At 47.5% G+C, this 21,073-nt stretch overlaps 1 protein-coding gene across 1 annotated transcript in view; it reads left to right on the forward strand.

Moving 5' to 3' along the window:
• MPP4 (MAGUK p55 scaffold protein 4) overlaps positions 1-20,525 on the forward strand; it is a 51,335-nt gene extending 30,810 nt beyond the window's left edge. The window contains exons 14-21 of the mRNA XM_060257006.1: positions 2,691-2,732; positions 11,110-11,280; positions 12,005-12,085; positions 14,126-14,219; positions 16,230-16,338; positions 17,326-17,460; positions 19,958-20,197; positions 20,390-20,525. Coding sequence (XP_060112989.1) covers positions 2,691-2,732; positions 11,110-11,280; positions 12,005-12,085; positions 14,126-14,219; positions 16,230-16,338; positions 17,326-17,460; positions 19,958-20,149 — 824 coding nt within the window. The 3' untranslated portion in view covers positions 20,150-20,197; positions 20,390-20,525. The remainder of the gene's footprint in view (positions 1-2,690; positions 2,733-11,109; positions 11,281-12,004; positions 12,086-14,125; positions 14,220-16,229; positions 16,339-17,325; positions 17,461-19,957; positions 20,198-20,389) is intronic.
• Positions 20,526-21,073: the final 548 nt, after the last annotated feature.

Consider the following 21,073-nt stretch of genomic DNA (forward strand, 5'->3'; position numbering starts at 1 on the left):
TGTAGCCAATCCTCCAAGAGCTTACAGGGCTCTTATTCCAGGGTCTACTGTAAGCTTTTGGAGGATTGGCTACATCAGGGGTGTGTGGCCTAATATGCAAAGGAGTTCCTGCTAGAATTCCACCCCTGCCATGAATTGTAACATATTTGCGCAGTATAGGAACTAATCAGCAGCATCAATACCTCAGACTAGCCCCAGTTTGCCAGAGCTTGGAATGGGGGTGGCCAAACTGTGGCTTGGCAGATACATGTGCTTCTGTCACACATATTGTGTGGCTCTCAAAGCCCCCCACCCCACCCAGTCAGCCAGCCTGGAGAAGGCATTTCTCTGTCTTTAAATCACTTCGCCAAGTCAAGCCAGCCAGCAGGTTGGAGGATACATTTAAAGTTGTTTACTTTCTACCTCTCCGCTCCCTCTTCTCTCCCCATCTATTTTCCTTCCTTCCTTCCTTCCTTCCTTCCTTCCTTCCTTCCTTCCTTCCTTCCTTCCTTCCTTCCTTCCTTCCTTCCTTCCTTCCTTCCTTCCTTCCTTCCTTCCTTCCTTCCTTCCTTCCTTCTCTCAAACATCTGCCATTTCTGTCTTGTGGCTCTCAAGCATCTTATGTTAATTCTATGTGGCTCTTATGTCAAGCAAGTTTGGCCACCCCTGGCTTGGAAGCTAAGCAGGGTTGACCCTGGTTAGTATTTAGATGGGAGACCACCAAAAAATCCATGTTTACTGTGCAGAGAAAGACAAATGCCAAACCACCTCTGCTCTTCTCTTGCCTTGAAAAACCCATGAGGGGTCACCATAAGGCACTTGTGACTCTTAATTATTGTCCGGACCTGGATGTAGAGTTGACAGCCTCCATGTGGGGCTTGGAGACATCTTGGAATCATGGCTAACCTCCACAGTACAAAGGTAATGTCCCCTGGAGAAAATGGCTACTTTGGAGGGTGGTCTCTGTGGCATTGTACCCAGTTGAGGCCCCCTGCCCCTCTCAGGCTCTGCCCCCAAATCTCCAGGGATTTCCCAACTCAGAGCTAGTAACCCTACCTGGATTGCCCAGGCCAGTGCAGCCTCACCAAATCTTCAAAGGTAACCAAAGTCAGCTATGGTTAGTTCTTGGATGGGAGACCACAAAGGAATGGGTTTTGCCTGACTCTTCTGGTAGGAGAGAGACAGAGGGGGGAAAAAACCTTTTTGCAAATAAAAGCTGTTTTCATTTCCTCGCTAGATGTCAGCTTCTCCACAGGTGTGAATTGATCATCATTGTCTGGCCAGGAAGGTCATTAGCATTTCTAAAGGGTCGTTGGGTGACTATGCTAAAAGAGGAAACTTTTTTTTAAATGAAGCAGACAATTTTGAACAATCCAAACTCCAAAGTACTCCGCAAGTAAAGTTAATATGATGTTTCCTATAAATATTTGTTTGCAAGCCCTGTCTTGGAATAGACACACATTGGTTACTCAGCCGAAACAAAACAAGAGCAGCTTCTCCATTCCTTTGAATAGTCCAGTCTGTTTAGCAGGTTTCCTCAGAAGCAAGCTTTACCATGATAAACTACCCCCGCAAGAAAAATTCCTGGCTACCAACAGGTTTCAGACAAGCCCTTCAAGAGTAACTGTTGTTATCCATTCACCCTGAACCTCATAACTGAGGGGTGTCTCTTAAACAGAATAACATGACTCTAGATTTGGGTTTACCAACTCCTGGTTGGAAAATTAGGGTTTTGAGTGGAGATGGACATCTGCAAGGGCCTACTGTAAGCTCTTGGAAGATCGGCTACATCAGGGGGTGTGGCCTAATATGCAAAGGAGCTACTGCTACAAAAAAAGCCCTGATGATGCCATAGAATCCACCCTCTCAAGTAGACATTTTCCTCCAGGTGGACAAATCTCCATTGTCTGGTGATCAGTTTGTCATTCCAGGAGATCTTTGGGTCTCCCCTGGAGGTTGGCAACCCTACAAGATGATTACTATTGTGAAAAGTTGCTGCTTGTTATATAATGATTTCCTTTGCATGTTTGGTATTGGACATTTTTTAATTGATAAACTGTCCCCGGCATCTCATTCCTCTGGCACCTTTCACATCTACTGTATTGGGAGGAAAAAAAGGTAAAAGTCAACCTAATTCGCTTTCACATCTGTGTGGAGGGAAGATAAAAACCAATAGTCCTGTGGCACTTTCTATCTATCTATCTATCTATCTATCTATCTATCTATCTATCTATCTATCTATCTATCTATCTATCTATCTATCTATCTATCTATCTATCTATCTATCTATCATCTATCATCTATCATCTATCATCTATCATCTATCATCTATCATCTATCATCTATCATCTATCATCTATCATCTATCTATCATCTATCCATCATCCATCCATCCATCTTCCATCTATATATAGATAGATAGATAGATGATATAAAAAATCTACCATGTACTTCCAGGGAGCATATAAAAATCTTCCAGGGAGCATATATAAAAATCTACCATGTACTTCCAGGGAGCAGCGCCTGCTTTGTCATTTGTGTAGAAGCTTAAGCTAGAATAAAACCTTAGACTTGAAGGGGCTGCTAGGCTCCTGTTTAATTTTGTTTCGACAGACTAACATGGCTCCCCCTCTGGAATGATTACAGTTTGACAATCACTGTCCTTTTCCCTTGTCCTTCCTTGCTTGCATGTTGTGTCTTTCACGTTATAGAAGAGGAAGAATTCACTGGATCCGGTCAGCAGGTCTTTGTTGGTAGGTAGCCATTTTGAGATAGACCACAAATCTGCCATTGAGTCATAGTTGGGCTGCCTTGTATTTTATCTGAGATGCCTTCATCCTGGGCTTCATTCCCAAGTATCTCTTTAATCTTCTTCGTGGTCTCTGTGCAGTCCCACACATGGGTCTTGCCGCAGGCAATGGATCCACACCTCGGAGCTCCAATAGCTCGTCTATAACATCTCTTGGCGCGCCCTCCTCCCGCTCTGGGGAGCAGGCAGCGACCGCGCATGCCTGGAACGGGGGGAGAGCGCCCATTCCACTCAGTTTCTTTCCTACCACCGCCCGGACAACACCTTCCTCGCTGCGTTCCTCCTTAGCTCGTCTGTTACCTCATCCGTTACCTCATCCTTTTTCCTTCACCTGGTATCGTATTTCTTTCTTTTATCTTCGCTTCGTCCCGGAAAACAAACAAACAAAAAAAAACCCGTTCTGCGCTGCCTTTCCCCTTTTCTCCCTTCCCCCCCCCCTTGTCCGGAGCGCATGGAAGGGAAAGTTACCTTCAAAAAGTGCACGCGCTGTGGGACCAAAATCCCTACTTCAGACGGCCACAGCCTCTGCCTTTTCTGCTTGGGGGAATCTCACCGAGTTGACTCCTGCCCTCATTGTGCGAAATTCGGAAAGCAGGCCCGGAAAAACCGTGCGGCAAGGCTCCGGAGTTTCCTCATTGAGTTGTCCTTAAGGGCCATGCCCGCATCGGCCTCGCCGCCTCCCCAACAAAAAGCGGGAGATTCGGCTTCTACGGACGTGTCTCTCTCCAAACAGAAACACAAGTCCGATAAAAAGTCTTCGAAGCACGCCGAGACCGGCCATAAGGCTCCGAAGAAATCGCGCCATTTGGAATCTACGGATCCGGCACACAAAAAATCTCGTCATTCCGGATCGGCCGATTCGGCTCCGAGGAAACTCCACGCGCATTCGGCTCCCAAGAAGCCTCAGGCTCCAATCTCGACATCGACGTCTATGGATCCGTCGACTCCGTCGGACGTCATCACAGACATGCCCCAACTGACGCCTCACACATCCACAGCAGTGGAGGTTATACCAGTCCACTCTCGTTCGCCTTTGGTGCACAGCGTGGTCCCGACCGACTTTCTTGAACCCGATCTCACCACCGAGTCTACCCAGACCTACCTTAAACCTCCGCTTCGAATCGGATCCTTCCGAGACATCGGGATTTCTCCCCTGTATAAGGACGTCCGAGACATCGGGATTTCTCCCCTGTACAAGGACTCGGCCGCTCAGGCCTCAAACAAGGGTCGTTCTCGTTCACCCTCACGTCGAGTCCAATCCCGCTCGCCGCTCCTCAGGGACCGCTCCAGATCACCACGTCGGCGCCGAGACTCCGACTCCTCGGATTATTATCGCGACTACTATGCCACTTCCAGATACAACCGGCACTCCTCTCGTTTCCATCGCCCTTCTCGGTCTCCATCTCTGGAGGCTTCGGGTTATTCCCCGTACCGTTACGAGGACTCTCCTCCCCGTGATCGACTCCGTGACTTCTCCCGACAACTCCGCGATTCTCCACGGGCTCGTGGTTTCGACCGAGACCTCTCTTCTCCTCGACCCCGTGAGTACTCTCGAGATCGGACCCGAGAGCCACGCCCCCGTGGGTTCGATCGTGCCTTCTCTTCTCCGCCCCGTGATCAAGATCGGACCCGAGAACATGCCTATCCTTGGGATCGGATCCGAGAGCCTGATTACTCTCGCTATTCCCCTCGACTCCGGGATAGGCTTCGGGAATGCATACGTCACTCCGATCTACAGCGATCCCAGGACCGCTACCAGGCAGAGGACGCTAGACCGCGCACTCCATCAGCCTCGGCCTCGGTTGCTCCTCCGGTCTCCACTCCTACACACCAACCTGCTCAGACGGTGAAATCTAAGACGGTTCCTTCGGACCCGATCCGGCCTCCACCTCCTCCTTCGGGTGAGGACTCCCGCTCCGAACCTGAATCGTCAGCATCGTCAGACTCCGAGGACCGCCCTGACTCGGTAGCCTCGGACTCGGTACCACAGCCCCGACTCTCTCCATCTGATGCGTCCAAGGCTTATCTCCATCTAATTACCACCATGGCCGAAGCCCTCAACATTACTCTTCCATCGGACTCACCTAAGGTCTCTGACGTTGTACACGACCTCGTGCAAACGGACTTTCCACCTGGTTCGCTGCTTCCTATGCTTCCGGTGCACCTCGAAGGCCTCCGCGAAACCTGGGACAAACCTGCCTCGGTCCCACCAACCGCAAAACGCTTTGACTCTCTCTACAGAGTTCACGCTCCTGAGGCTAAATTTCTTGCCTCTCATCCGGCACCCAACTCTATTATCGTGCACTCAGCCACTAAGGCTAAACCATCCAGACATCCAACACCTCCTGACCGTGAGGGAAGGAAATTAGACACCCTGGCAAGGAAGATTTTCAGCCTTGCCTCCACAAATTCTAAACTGAACAATTACTTAGCCTACTTTTCGGCTTATGTCTTCAACTTGGCCAACCAATTTACGCCTCTTATTGCCGCCCTTCCTGAACCCTCCCAAAGGTCGGCCTCCGGCTTGGTATCAGAGCTGTCCAGAGTGTCGAAGCAACAGATCAACACCATACGCCATGCTGTCTCCTGCTCTTCCAGGGTCTTTGCGTCCTCTGTTGCCCTACGTCGCCACGCCTGGCTGAGGTCCACAAATTTACAACCGGACATTAAACAAAAGATCGAAGACCTCCCCTTCGATGGCCTCGGCCTTTTCCATGCTTCTACTGACGAGTTCCTAGCCTCGGTGGACGACGGCCGCAAGCGTGCTAAGCGCTTGGGAGTTTCCCAACCGTTCTCCCAGCATTCCAACTGTGCAAAGCCCTGGAGACCATCATTTCAAAGACGTCAAAGGTCACCTAAGCGAACTGACTTCTGGAAGAGAAAGACTGGCCAGCAGAAACCTCAGTTTCAACAAAGGCCGCGGTCACAACAGCCTAAAAAATCCTCCCTGCCTTCCAAACAGTCTCTTTGACTTCCCCGAACCGTTTTTCCACACACGTCTGTCACCATTCCTTCCCACTTGGAACTCGATAACAACCGACTCCTGGGTGCTGACCATCGTGCGTCTAGGTTACGCAATCGAGTTCATTTCTCCACCTCACCACCACTATTTCATAGCTACCCCTCCGTCTTCTCTCCTCCGTCAGGAGATTCTGGACTTGCTCCACAAGAAAGCCATAGAGCCTGTCCCCCCCCTACATCGGGGGACAGGCTTCTATTCAAGATACTTCCTAGTTCCCAAGAGGGATGGAGGAAGGCGTCCCATTCTAGATCTAAGGAAGCTCAACAAGCACATCGCATACAGGAAGTTCAGAATGATCTCCCTGCAATCCATCCTGCCCCTTATTCCCAGGAATTCCTGGATGGCTTCCCTAGACCTTCAGGACGCTTACTTCCATGTGACCATTCGACCTCAACATCGGAAGTATCTGCGATTTGCCATGGGGCGGGACCACTACCAATATGTGTCCCTACCTTTCGGCCTTTCCACTGCGCCGCGCGTGTTCACCAAGTGCATGGCGGTGGTGGCAGCTGCGCTTCGCACTCGGAACATCCCAGTCTTCCCATACATCGACGACTGGCTCCTTGTGGCCCCGACAAAACAGCAATTGGAGCACAACCTCGACACAGCTCTCACTCTTCTGAGCTCCCTGGGCCTTCGCGTGAATGCATCAAAATCGCACCTCACACCTACCCAGGACCTCAAGTTTATAGGCGCCATTCTCTGCACCTCCCTGCATCGAGCCTTTCTCCCCGAGGATCGGGCACACACTATCATTGCCCTAGCCAAGTCAGTTCAACAACAACCTCGTCAGTCTGCGTTCACAATCCAACGCCTACTGGGCCTTATGGCCGCTACGACATCTGTCCTTCATTTTGCCAGACTGCGAATGCGACAACTTCAGATCTGGTTTGTTCGAGCCTACAACCCCCGAACGCAACCACAAGCTGTTCTGCTCACTGTCCCACAGAAAGCGCTTCTATCTCTCACGTGGTGGACTGTACCCAACAATCTCCTCGAGGGCAAGCCGTTTCTACCGACTTCTCCGACGGCCACAATAACAACAGATGCCTCCAAGTGGGGATGGGGAGCCCACCTAGAGGACAAAACTGTCAGAGGGCTTTGGACGACCACCGAGAGCCTCATGCACATAAACTGCTTAGAACTGATCGCGGCGCACAGAGCTCTTCAATCATTTCTTCCACTAATAAGGGGCCAGCATGTTCAGATCTCTACGGACAATATGGCAACTGTTTATTACATAAACAAGCAAGGGGGCACCAGATCCCTCCGTCTCTGCCGTATAGCCGTACTGCTCTGGGAATGGTGTGTCAAGCACAACATATTCATGACTGCCATTCATCTTCCCGGTGTGGAGAATACTTTGGCCGACTCCCTCAGCAGGTTTCGCATAGACGACCACGAATGGTCCATCAATCCGATCTACCTTCGGCGCATCTTCCGTTGCTTCGGAACACCCAAGGTGGACGCCTTTGCATCCAGGGACAATGCCAAGTGTCCTCAGTTTTATTGCAGGCGGGGCAACGACGCATTTCTGCACAATTGGACAGGTCCCCTTCACTACTTCTTTCCACCAACCCCCCCTTCTGACACGTGTGTTGGTGAAAATAACTCGGGATGGCACAGACTGCATCCTCATTGCGCCATGGTGGCCTCGGCAACCGTGGTTCACGAGGCTGCTTCAACTGTCACGCCACACCTACTGCCGGCTTCCTCCTGCGAACGACCTCCTCTCTCAAGCCAACGGCCAGGTTCTTCATCACAACCCTTGAGTCCTGGCCCTGGCTGCCTGGAGAATACAGCCACCTTCCTCTCAACAGAGGTAGCCAATGTCATCCTCAACGCAAGAAAGCCTTCCACGAGACTTTCTTATCAGCGTAAATGGAAGCGTTTCTGTTCCTTTGCGACATCTTCTCATCTGCAGCCGGAAACGGCTCCACTTCCCCTAATCCTGGACTACCTGCTTTCTCTACAGAAATCGGGACTCTGTTATTCATCCGTGAAGGTTCACCTTTCTGCGGTTTCGGCTTTCCACAATCCGATTGATGGCAAGACTGTGTTCTCCCATCCTTTATCAAAGTCCTTTCTTAAGGGCATGTTGCACCTCAACCCACCTGTTAAGCCCTTTGTTCCGACTTGGAGTTTATCGTTAGTCCTTTCCTGCCTGATGAAAGCCCCCTTTGAGCCTATGGCTACCATAGACCTCAACCTTCTTTCCTGGAAGACAGCATTACTCGTAGCCCTTACCTCGGGCAAACGGGCAAGTGACTTATGCGCCTTCCGCTACGATCCTCCCTACACCATTTTCCACAAGGACAAAGTTGTTTTGCGACCAGACCCGGCGTTCCTGCCTAAGGTTGTCTCCCAGTTCCATCTAGCAACTTCTACTTCTCTACCAACCTTTTTCTCCAACCCATCCGACCAGGGTCAACGAGCCCTGCATTCCTTGGACGTTAGAAGGGCTTTATCCTTCTACCTTGACCGTACACAACCCTTCCGTAAGGACCCTAACCTGTTTGTGGCCTACGGAAACCCTCACAAGGGTCTTAAAATTTCTACCCAACGTCTGTCGAAGTGGGTAGTCAGTGCCATCAGGTTGTGCTACGAACTGGCTAAACAGCCTTTGCCCGAAGGCCTTAAGGCCCACTCTACTAGAGCGGTCTCGACGTCTTCGGCCTTTCTACAAGGCGTTCCTCTAGAGGACATTTGTGCGGCTGCATCCTGGTCCTCTCCATCCACGTTCGTCTCCCATTATGCGCTGGACGTTCGTGCGAGACGTGACACCTCCTTCGGTCAAGCGGTCCTCAGATCCATCTTCCACTGAAGCCAGGGGTGAGTGTATCCGCTTCCATTTTTACACTGCATACCATCTCACATGACGGTTGATTGCGTGATTGCATGTGATCTGATTGCTTCCTGTGACTAACTTTCTTCTTTACCAGCACCCTCCTCCAGGTCATCCAGCTGGCTAGTCACCCATGTGTGGGACTGCACAGAGACCACGAAGAAGATAAACAGGTTGCTTACCTGTAACTGATGATCTTCGAGTGGTCATCTGTGCAGTCACACACGCCCACCCAGCCTTCCCCGCTGCTGGCCTCTTGTACTTGTTGCTTAACCTTGTATAGTGTCACTGCCGGCGGCGGCTGGAAGAAACTGAGTGGAATGGGCGCTCTCCCCCCGCTCCAGGCATGCGCGGTCGCTGCCTGCTCCCCAGAGCGGGAGGAGGGCGCGCCAAGAGACGTTATAGACGAGCTATTGGAGCTCCGAGGTGTGGATCCGTTGCCTGCGGCAAGACCCATGTGTGTGACTGCACAGATGACCACTCGAAGATCATCAGTTACAGGTAAGCAACCTGTTTCTCTTCCTTGACTGTTGCCCTCCCAGCCTGCAACAATGTGTTCTCCTTTAATCTGTTTATGGTGACTGGTAGGGCTTCTTTTGTAGCAGAAACTCCTTCGGATATTAGGCCACACACCTCTGACGTAGCCAGTCCTCCTGGCTTACTCCACTAACAGCCCTGTAAACTCTTGGAGGATTGGCTACATCAGGGAGGTGTGGCCTAATATGCAAAGGAATGCCTGCTACAAAAAAAGCCCTAGCAGCTGCATTTCTTTTCTTCCAAATCTCCTATGCAGTACTTTTTGAAGATCTGTTAGACCTAAACTTCTGTTACTCATGACCAGGGATGGAATTGTAGCAGGAGCTCCTTTGCATATGAGGCCACACATCCCCAATGTAGCCAATCCTCCAAGAGCTTACCAAAAAGAGCCTTGTAAGCTCTTGGAGGATTGGCTACACCAGGGGTGTGTGGCCTCGTATGTAAAGAAGCTCCCGCTAGAATCTCACCCCTGCTCATGGCTTCCTCTGCTCTTGATGCATTTAGCAAAACTTCGTGATTTTCTATCAATAGACAGTAGAATGCATTGGAAATTTAGGCAGTCTTCCGTTTGGAGCTAATCGAATGTCAAATAAAGCTAGATAGCGAAAGCTGAAAGGTACCCCGTTGTGTGCAATGTGAGTTGTTGAAGAAGATAGACTAGACGGGCTCATGAAGGATCTAAGAATGGCGATGAAAGCAAATTATACCTAACTTTTCTCTCCAATGGGGACCTGAAGCAGCTTACATCATCCTCCTCTCCTCCGTTTTATCCTCACAATAACCCTGGGAGGTGGGTGAGGCTGAGACAGTGGGACCGGGCCAAGGTCAGCCGCAAGCTTCCATGGCAGAGTGGGTTTTCGAACCTGAGGCTCCCAGGCTGTAGTCCAGCACTTTAACCACTAGACTGCACTGGTCCTCTATGAACCTCTTCGTTCAGAGACAGCAGACTTCTGAATTCCAGATGTGGCAGGCAAAACAGCAAATGATGACTGCTTGCATACCTAGCTTGTGTCCAAGAGCATTGGACTGTCAGCTGCTGGAATAAGGTTCCCAGGTCCCTCTGGGCAACTGGTGGGGAAAGGGAAGTGAGTTGATCAGGATCTGGGAGTTTCTTTGTGTGTTTCATCAGTGTGCTGCCAATGTGACCTATGGGGATGTAGGGGATGTTAGGGTGACATTCCAGTTTCAAGGGGGAAACTCTATGGTAGAATTAGCTTCTACCATTGAGGTTTGGCCCAAAAATCAGAGTGTCAACCCGACATGCCTTTGGCACTTCCGGGTCATGCTGAATTCGTGTAGGCACGCCACTGAAATGTTGCGTATTTCTCTCTTGTTGGGGGGGGGATTTCTCCCCCACTAGCCAGCTGATTGGTAGCAGAGAGATGGGGTCTGGCATTGGGGGACCTCTGCCCCTACCAGGGGGTCTGGTATCCCCATGCTGGAATTAGAGATGGGCCTTGAGTTTGGTCCAACAAGGCAGCTCTTCTGTCCCTCGGCTTCCTGGTTTCGCTAAATGGCACCAAGGGAAAGAAGCTGGTGGAATTCTAGGAGCTCCTTTGCATATTAGTCCACACGCCCCCTGATGTAGCCAATCCTCCAAGAGCTTACAAGGCTCTTTTTGTAAGCTCCTGGAGGATTGGCTGCATCAGGGGTGTGTGGCATAATATGCAAAGGAGCTTCTGCTAGAATTCCACCCCTAGAAAAAAGCAAAGTAGGAACCATGCCATAACTGTGGTTCTGCAGCCTAGGCTCCATGGAAAGATACGGGTCTACCAAAACGAGGAGCACTGTGATATATTGTAGAACAGAAGAAGCATTCGATGTGCTGAAAAACGTCAAGCAACCCTTGCCAACTTAATCCAGCAGACCTACCTATTTTGTTCAATGACCGGTTTTAAGTATCTTTCTGCCTCTCAGCTGGCTTCCGTAGAAGTATGCGCCTCTGTCGCAGGAAATCGCGCAACAGCCACTTACCGTGTTATGCCCGGTGTCCCAGTGCCTGCTACAGTGCAGTAGCAGCCCCTTATGAAGAGGTGGTGAGATACCAAAGACAGCCTGGGGATCGGAACAGATTAATCGTCCTAGTGGGTAAGTTGCATTGGCTTCTAACTGCAGAATAAGGACAAGGGGTGGAATTCTAGCAGGAGCTCATTTGCATATTAGGCCACACAACCCTGATGTAGCCAATCCTCCAAGAGCTTACAAGGCTCTTTTTTCAAAGTTCTTGGAAGATTGACTTCATCAGGGGGTGTGGCCCAATATGCAAAGGAACTTCTGCTAGAATTCCGCCCCTGAACACAAATCATAAAAATGTGTAACATTTAATATAAAGCATACACATAAATGAATTTTACAACATATTGTCTGAATATCAGACTGCGTAAAATCTGCAAACCATATACAATTTCACATATACCTTTGATGGACTTCCAGTCACCACAATAACCATATGCGTTTCGGCCCCTAAAAACCTTCCTCAGTGGTCAAGCTATAAAATGTACAAAGGAACACATCCAGGAATAAAAATGATAGAAAGTCAGATGTTGCTTCTTATGTGATGTGTGGTTACTTAAAATTATATAAAATAAGTCATAACAGGATAGTCCTGAAAACTTCACCCACACTTTTGCAACCTTTGCAACTTTTGATGGTGTTACCTCACATCCAGTGATATTAGATACTCTGTGCCAGAGAACCATAAAGATGACTATTCTGATGTGTCCATGAAGTTTAAGTTACAAATATAACACCATGAACCAGGGGCTTGTAGCATTCACACAGAAATGATCTATGCTTCTCTTGAAATACTCAGGTCCTTCAGGTGTTGGAGTAAACGAACTACGGCGGCAGCTTATTGGCACAAACCCTCATCAGTTCCAAAGTGCAGTCCCACGTATGTAACCTCTTATTTTTCTAGTAGCAGCAGGAGGAGAGGGCAAGCGACAGAGCCGAACCATTTGATGGATCTTGATAGTAATTCCTTGCAGTAGGGCTGCCAAGCCCCCGGTCTGGGCGGGGAATTCCCCACCCGGGAGGTTCCCAACCCGCCAGCCCATGTTACCTCCCCCTACATTGCTGGTGCAATGACATCATCTGGAGATGGCGTCATCAAAATGGCGGCGGCCATGCGGGGCTGCTCTATGCATTTCCAGGAAAACTATGGTTTTCCCGGATGCTCCAGCCATTTGGGAGGGAAAACTCTATGGTACAATAGGTACCATTGAGTTTTTACCTCCCAAATGGCTAGAGCATCCAGGAAAACCATAGAGTTTTCCCGAAACCGCCTAGAGCAGCCCCACACGGGTGCCGCTATTTTGATGACATCACTTCTGGGTGACATCATCACACCGCATGCTCACTTCGCGCACGTGAAAGTCCTCTGCTCCGGAAAGCTGGGGACTTGGCAGCCCTATCTTGCAGTTAAGTTGTCTCCTGCACAGAACTTGAGAGGGGGAAGAAATCATGTGGGCCTTTCAAGACTAGGGATGCTAGCCTCCAGGAGGGACAGGCAATGGAAGTTAAACAACTACTGTGATGATAAACAAAGTTTATAGTAACCATTTAAAAACCTTCATATATTTCAATGTTCATATATTTCAACCTTCATATATTTCAAAGTTTATAGTAACCATTTAAAAACCTTCATATATTTCAATGCTCCACATTTCAAATTTTACATGCTTCATATTGTAATAAAAATAATTGGTTTCGACCGGGCACTCCAGACTTTGGGGACAATACGTTTTAGCCAAACTAATTTTTAATCTTAATTCCTTGCCTTCACCAGCAACGGTTACCAAGTTTAAAAGAACCTGGTCTTCTATTTTAAATTATTTGGCAAAGAACAGAGAAATTCCAAAAGAACTTAATACCTTTTATATTTAATTTAAGCTCTTTTGCTGCTTTATTGATGCTTTTGCATCACTGTTTTAATTTTTGAGTAAATGTAATTAAAAAAAAAAAAAAGAGTGTAGGCACTGCCCAGTTCCGCCACTGTCATCTCCCCAGGTCTGCACAGACCCAGGAAGGTGAGAGCGACACAGCGGCACAGTGGGAGGGGGTGGCCCTTGAGGTGGAACTTCATGAGGGGGCCAAAAGTAGGTTATGTTGGCAGAGTAATTAACACAGCAACAGTGCACAACCTGATTAAAGAGTAGATAAAGGTTTATTTAGGAATTAATATACTTGATAGGAAAGAGGGGAGACAGAGATAGGTTCCTAACTACATCTCTAGCTGAGAGAGAGGGTAAGACTGAGTACGGCACTTCTGAGAAGAAGGCGGAAATTGCCCTGAGGGTAGAAATCTGAAGACAGACAAGGAATGACCTTAACAGGAGAGAAGGTACTGATGACCTCACAATCCTAATGGTCTCCTTGCTGACCCCTGCAGGGTCTTCTCTTCTTTGTACCCCAGAAATTGCCTTTTCCAACAGGTTACAACTTGATGGCTATTAATTATTAATTGTGAACGTAGATCTTCATGAGCCTCAGACCGAGTACTACTGGACTCAACTGTAATCTGGGAATCCAATTATTTAATTAATTAATTCTTTTATTAATCCAAGACAGGTGAAGCCAAAGTTACAGGATTCATTAGAAGTACTTGTGTCCTTGTTTCTGCTACAGTCCATGGTTGCATTTCTCAGATCTTCTTGAAAAAGATTGTAGTGACAGAGAAGGGACCGAAAGATCATCTTTGCATACCTTGTCTTTGTCAATTGCATTTTTTTTTTGCCATTTCTGAGGGTCTTCTGACTTTGGGGGGTGGCTTTTTGGGTGGAATGTAGAACTGACTGGGGTAGAAAAGGAGACGTTTCCCACCAGGGCTTTTGACACAGGCTGTATGCTTATGATTTGCCACAAAGTTCTATCCTAATATTAATGTATGGATGAATTAAAATGCTTTCAGTAAAGCTAGCCTTCCTTTAAACAGATACAACTCGGGCTCAGAAGAGCTATGAAGAGAACGGTAGAGAATATCACTATGTATCGAGGGAGACATTTGAAAACATGGTGTATACTCACAGGTAGCTCTTGGACTCCTATTGGTTTTTTCTTATTTCCTTAAATCTTCCTTTTTTAATTCGAGGAGACATGATCCATGTGGCCACACACTGGGATTGCAGGGTCACACTTAACCACCACACCAAACTGGAGAGCCAGTTTTACCTGGAGCCAGTCTTACCTGGGAGAACCGGGTTTGATTCCCCACTCCTCCACTTGCAGCTGCTGGAATGGCCTTGGGTCAGCCATAGCTCTGGCAGAGGTTGTCCTTGAAAGGGCAGCTTCTGCGAGAGCCCTCTCAGCCCCACCCACCTCACAGGGTGTCTGTTGTGGGAGGAGAAGATATAGTAAGCCACTCTGAGTCTCTGATTCAGAGAAAAGGGTGGGGTATAAATCTGCAGTCTTCTTCACTGGTTAGGTGTTGATTACTACTGATAATTTCCTATTTAACACAAGAGTCATGGTAACATTTCTACTGGTATTCCACTAATGTTTACTGATATGTATTTCCAAACATGTCACGGAACTATACCACGAATCTGCGGACCAACTGCCTTATTGTTTTCACTCTCATCAAGGATCACATAAAGAGCTTTTGTATCCTAATGTTTGCTGATTTTTAAAGTCCCTTTTTGAAGTCCCTTTAGATTTGACAGCTAAAGCAAACAAACTCCTGTGGATTGCAACACCTATTCATTCTCCTCTAGCTGGGACAAGGTGGAAATGAAGTCCCATAACTGCTGCATAGTTTTATCATCATTGTTGTGTATGTGGACTAATGTGTATGTTCCTCACTAGTGTTCCCACCTGGTTCATTGGAGCCTGGAGGACTGAGCTTTGGGACTCTAGAACAATGAGCAGTAGGATCCAAATCCCTACTGCCCTGGTCCAATCAGAAGCCCCCTCCTGGTCCAAACGATCCAATGGCATTCTAGTGCAGGAGCCCAGGACTGTATATAGTTGGCCAGTCTTCTTTAGCTATTAGTTACCATGCTGTAACTCAATAAAGAGCTATGATCACTGCAACCGCGTCTCCTCTATGCATTGAACCCACTATATTATAATCATCATGGAACATAAATACCTTACATAAAAACATAAGAGAAACCATGTTGGATCAGGCCAATGGTCCATCCAGTCCAACACTCTGTGTCACGTAAGAACATAAGAGAAGCCATGTTGGATCAGGCCAATAGCCCATCCGGTCCAACACTCTGTCACGTAAGAACATAGGAGAAGCCATGTTGGATCAGGCCAATGGCCCATCCGGTCCAACACTCTGTGTCACATAAGAACATAAGAGAAGCCATGTTGGATCAGGCCAATGGCCCATCTGGTACAACACTCTGTGTCACATAAGAACATAAGAGAAGCCATGTTGGATCAGGCCAATGGCCCATCCAGTCCAACACTGTATGTCACACAGCGGCCAAAAAACCCAAGTGCCATCAGGAGCTCCACCAGTGGGGCCATGACACTAGAAGCCCTCCCACTGTTGCCCCCTCACCAAGCAGCAAGAATATACAGCATCCCTGCCCCAGGCAGAGAGTTCCATCAATAATAGCCACTGATTGAGCTCTGCTCCGTATGCTTATTCAATCCCCTCTTGAAGCTGGCTATGCTTGTAGACAGCTTTAAGTTTCTTTAAAGAACATCATGAATTGTTAGCCTGTACTGTGTATTGTGCCCAAACCTGGACAACCCAAGTTAGCTTGACCTCAGATGTTAAGCAGGGTTGCCTCGGTTAGTACTTGGATGGAAAACCCCCAACAAATATCTGGATCACTATGCAGAAGCGTGGAATGGCAAACGACCTCTGAACATCTCTTGCCTTGAAAGCTATATGGGATTGTCACAAATTGGCGGAGATTTGACAGCTAAAGCAAACAAACTCCTGTGGATTGCAACACCTATTCATTCTCCTCTAGCTGGGACAAGGTGGAAATGTTGTCAGGCCTTGTGCATAACCAGTGTTATGTTACTTGAAGCAAGCCCTCTCACTTTACTCCTCTCCCTTTTGATCCTATTTGCAGAATGTTGGAGTACGGCGAATACAAAGGGAATCTCTATGGCACAAGCATCGATGCCGTGCGCACAGTGCAGGACGAAGGGAAGATCTGCATCGTTGATTTAGAGCCTCAGGTGAATGGGAAGCAGAAGAATTTGAATGCCTGAGTTAGGGTTGCCAATCCCCAGGTGGGGGCAGGGGATCCCCTGGTTTAGAGGCTCTCAGTCCGCTTCAAGGTCATCAGAAAGCAGAGGGAGGGGAGGGAAATGTCTGTCCCTATGGAGGCTTATTCCCATAGAAAATAATGGAGAATTGATCCGTGGGTATCTGGGGCTTTGGGGGGGGCTGTTTTTTGAGGTAGAGGCTCCAAAGTTTCAGTATAGTATCCAGCTCCTCTCCCCAAAATATCCCCCAACTTTCAAAAAGATTGGACCAGGGGGTCCTATTCTATGAGCTCCAAAAGAAAGTGCCCCTATCCTTCATTATTTCCTATGGAAGAAAGGCATTTAAAAGGTGTGCTGTCCCTTTAGATGTATGTGATGGCCAGAATTCCCTTTGGAGTTCAGTTATGCTTGTCACACCCTTGTCCTGGCTCCACCCCCAAAGTCTCCTGGCTCCACTTCCAAAGTCCCCAGAAATTTCTTGAATTGGACTTGGCAACCCTAGCCTGAGTTGTGGATTCAGCTGTTCTGCTACTGAAGGCTCATGAAACACGGAATAGTGTTCAAGCACTGGTAGTTAGAACAAATTGGTCCACGCTGGTGGTGAATAATATCGCAAAGACTCTGGGTGTAAATAGAATGTATCTTGCCCAATTTGTATTATATTAAATACAGCACTTAGCAGGGGTGGAATTCTAGCAGGAGCTTCTTTGCATATTAGGCCACACACCCCTGATGTAGCCAATCTCATCTCAAAATCTCATACGTTGGGCGCTACTGGACTAACTAGATTTGTTAGTTTGCATTATTCTTGCTTCTTTAAAAATAAACAAAAGTAAATGATGCTTCTTAAAAATATAACAAACTTGTTTTTAATAGGAATCGAACTGAGTCTGCGTAAGTGTTGCAAATTCAGTCCAGCAAGTTTAAATGGCTTCTTTCGTTTTTGTGGTCTTGTAGAATATTCAGCTGGCTCGCACTCACGAGCTGAAACCCTACATTGTATTTATTAAGCCGTCAAGTGTGAGTTGCATGAAGCAAACCCGGAAAAATGCCAGGATTATCACAGACTATTACGTGAACATGAAGTTTAAGGTGAGCATCAAAAGGGGCTATCATGGTGTGGCACTACTGGGGCCATAGCCAGCACATTGTTGTTGTTGGTCTACTTTTAATGTATTGTACCCTCTTGAATAGGAGCCCCGTGGCACAGAGTGGTAAAGCTGCAGTACTGCAGTCCAAGCTCTCTGCTCACGACCTGAGTTTGATCCTGTCAGAAGCTGGGTTCAGGTAGCTGGCTCAAGGTTGACTCAGCCTTTCATCCTTCCGAGGTCGGTCAAATGAGTACCCAGCTTGCTGGGGGGAAAGTGCAGATGACTGGGGAAGGCAACGGCAAACCACCTCATTAAAAAGACTGCCGTGAAAACGTGATGTGACGTCACCCCAGAGTCGGAAACGACTGGTGCTTGCACAGAGGACTACCTTTGCCTTTTTTATCATCTTGAATGCCCTGGCCTAGATGGCTTATGCTAATCTGATCTTGTCAGATCTCAGAAGCTAAGTACGGTCAGCCCTAGTTATTACTTGGATGGGTGACCACCAAGGAAGTTCAGGGTTTGCTACGCAGGCAATGGCAAACCACCTCAGAACATCTCTTGACTTGAAAACCCTACAAGGTTGCCATAAGTTGGCTGCAACCACCATCACCTTGTATTATTCATCTTCAGAACATCCCTGAAGTAGATTGTCAATTCCATTTCATCAATGTCTTAGTGTTTTTAAAATAGTGACTTTAATCTGTCTGAGTAACATTTAAGAGCTAACAGTTCAACTCAGTTTTATCAAAATCGATGCCCCCTGCACTAATTGCGAGGCAGGGTTTTTTTTCCACCCTTGATTTTTGTCTGCATCAAAACCAACAAGTTCCTCTTTGCCTAATTCTGGCAACCCTAGAGGTATGCAGAGGATCTAAGAATGTTTTTTTTTTTAGAATAAAAGCTTTTCGATATGTGTGAATGTATGGAAAAGATGCAGTCCTTCGCCCACCCTGCATGGTAATTCCCGCTCCACTTACCAAAATTCAGTTCTGTGTTAGACCCCTTAAAAGTGCACAGGACTGCTATCGGTTTTAGATCTCTGAAACACTCACCTGAAAGCAGTGTTCATGAAGAACAGCACCTCCACAATGGGGAATATTCACACCATTGCTACAAAGTGATCAAAAAATATCCTTCAAAATGTATACAAATCATAACCAGGTCCCCACTGGGAATGCTTCCGCCCTCACAAAGAGTGTATCGGTTTGAATGCCCCTTACATACTTTTCACAGCTGTTACATAAAGATTTGTCATTAACACACTGGACAAAGAGAACAAAGTTTGAATCCAGTGGTACTTTTAACAAAGTTTAATTCGGGCTACAAGTTTTTGGTGTGCATGCACACTTCTTCAGGTACAAATGGGGGACTTAAAACTGGTACCCGTTTGAAATTCTGGAATTACAGCTCATCTCCAGACTGTTCAGTTCCCCTGGAGAAGATGGACGCTCTGGATGGTGGATTTTGACATTGTACCCCACTGACAGGGCTGGCCCTAGACTGCCTGGGACCCTAGGCAAGGCTAACTTCTGGTGTCCCCCCCCCCACCCGCACTTATATCACCGAGTCACATGGGGTGCCCTATTTGACACCCCTAGAAGGCCGGCTCCCTAGGCAATCACCTACTTTGCCTAGTGGCAAGGGCTGACCCTGCCCACTGATGTCCCTGTCCTTCCAGGCTCCATCCCCAAACCTCCAGGAGTTTCCCAACCTGGATCTGGACCCCCTCCCCCCATTTCTTGCTGGTGGCGGGAAGGGGGACCTGGTAACCATCATTCCAATCCCCACTGTCAGAGCTTTCTGGGTGACCTTGGGCCAGTCACGCACTCAACTTCTCTTGCTGAATATATGATGTATTTGACAAAGGAAGGCTTCACTCTCAAAAGCTTATTCCCTAGAAATCTTGTTGGTTTTTATGGTGCTACTGGACTCTGTTTTACTGTAGGCCAGGGGTGGCCAAACTGTGGCTCGGGAGCCACATGTGGCTCTTTTGCACAGATTGTATGGCTCTCAAAGTCCCCATTGGCCGGCTTGGAGAAGGCATCTGTCTCTTTAAATCACTTCGCCAAGCCAGCCAGCAGCTTGGAGAAGGCATTTAAAGTTGTTCTCTTTCCACCTCTCTCTTGCTCCCTATTTGCTTTCTTTCCATTTTTCCTTCTTCCCTTCCCTCCTTGTGGCAAACATCTGACGATCATGTCTTGTGGCTCTCCAACTTCCGGCATTTATTCTATGTAGCTCTTCTATTAAGCAAGTTTGGCCACCCCTGCTGTGGACCAACATAGCTACCCACCTTAAACTGTTTCCCTCAGCCTCACTTACCCCCATAAGATTTTTCAGAGTACAAAATAAAGAGGGGAGACCCATAAATGCCAGCCTGAGACCCATAAATACCTATAAACCTGGAAGAACAGTGGGATAAAAAAAATAGGCAACAGAAAACGGGGATATGTCGGTAGACACCTTCAGTTTCTTATGGTTCTGTTCTCTACACTCAGGAAGAAGATCTGCAGGAAATGGAAGAGTCAGCTAAAAAGATGGAGGCTCAGTTTGGTCAGTTCTTTGACCACGTTATTGTGAATGATAACCTAGAGGAGGCCTGCATGCAGCTGCTGTCTGCTGTCCGCCGAGCACAAGACGAGCCTCAGTGGGTTCTTGCAACGTGGATATGCTCAGACAATCAGCCATAAATCTCAGGAGTAGCCCAGCTTCACAGAGATTATAGTTTCTGCTTCCCTGTAACCGTAATCCCAGGGCTTCTTTTTTTTTTGTAGCAGGAACTCCTTTGCATGTTACGCCACACACCCGATGTAGCCAATCCTCCAAGAGTTTACAGCAGGCCCTGTCATAAGAGCCTTGTAAGCTCTTGGAGGATTGGCTACGTAAGAGGGGTGGCCTAATATGCACAGGAGTTCCTGCTACAAAAAAAGCCCTGCATAATCCTAATGCTAGGGTTCAAAGATACATATATCTTTGCAGGGAATTTGGAGAGGATTAGGCAAACCGTCGTTGCAAGATGTAATTCTATTGTCTTCTGTGGCATTCCTGAGCATTGTATGTTCAGTTAACGTTTACTTTTATACAAAAAAAGATGGTTGCATTGTAGTCTGTCGGACTGTCATTTTGATTGTGAAGGAAAATAAAAGGGATCTATTTTGCTGAACCTGCCTGTGTGGGCCAGTTTCATTAATCCAACAAAACCATTTCCATGGCTTTAAATTTTGAAACGCTTTTGCAGCCTCTTTTCTAAGCCTACGAAAAATGAAGGACCCTGTTCAAAGTTGATTTTTTTTTTCTGAAGGGAAGATCACAAGACATTTGCACTATTTTTAAAAGAAATATGTCGTAAATATTTACAAGTTTAGAAATGAATGTATGAAGCTTATTGTTAGTTAAAAAGGGAAAGAAGGAAAAGCCGAACGAAGGATGCTAGTAGTTTCTCATTTTGAAAGATTAAAAAAATATGTTAACTGAGATTGATGGGAAGGTGGCACGGTCTAGCCCCATCTCTTCAGATCTTGGAAGGATTACTTGGCTGGAGACCACCAAGGAAGACTCTGCAGAGAAAGGCAATGGCAAACCTTAGCAGGGTCACCATAAGGCAATTGTGACTT

This window comes from Heteronotia binoei, chromosome 16, assembly GCF_032191835.1.
Source record: "Heteronotia binoei isolate CCM8104 ecotype False Entrance Well chromosome 16, APGP_CSIRO_Hbin_v1, whole genome shotgun sequence".
NCBI classification, from domain to species: domain Eukaryota; kingdom Metazoa; phylum Chordata; class Lepidosauria; order Squamata; family Gekkonidae; genus Heteronotia; species Heteronotia binoei.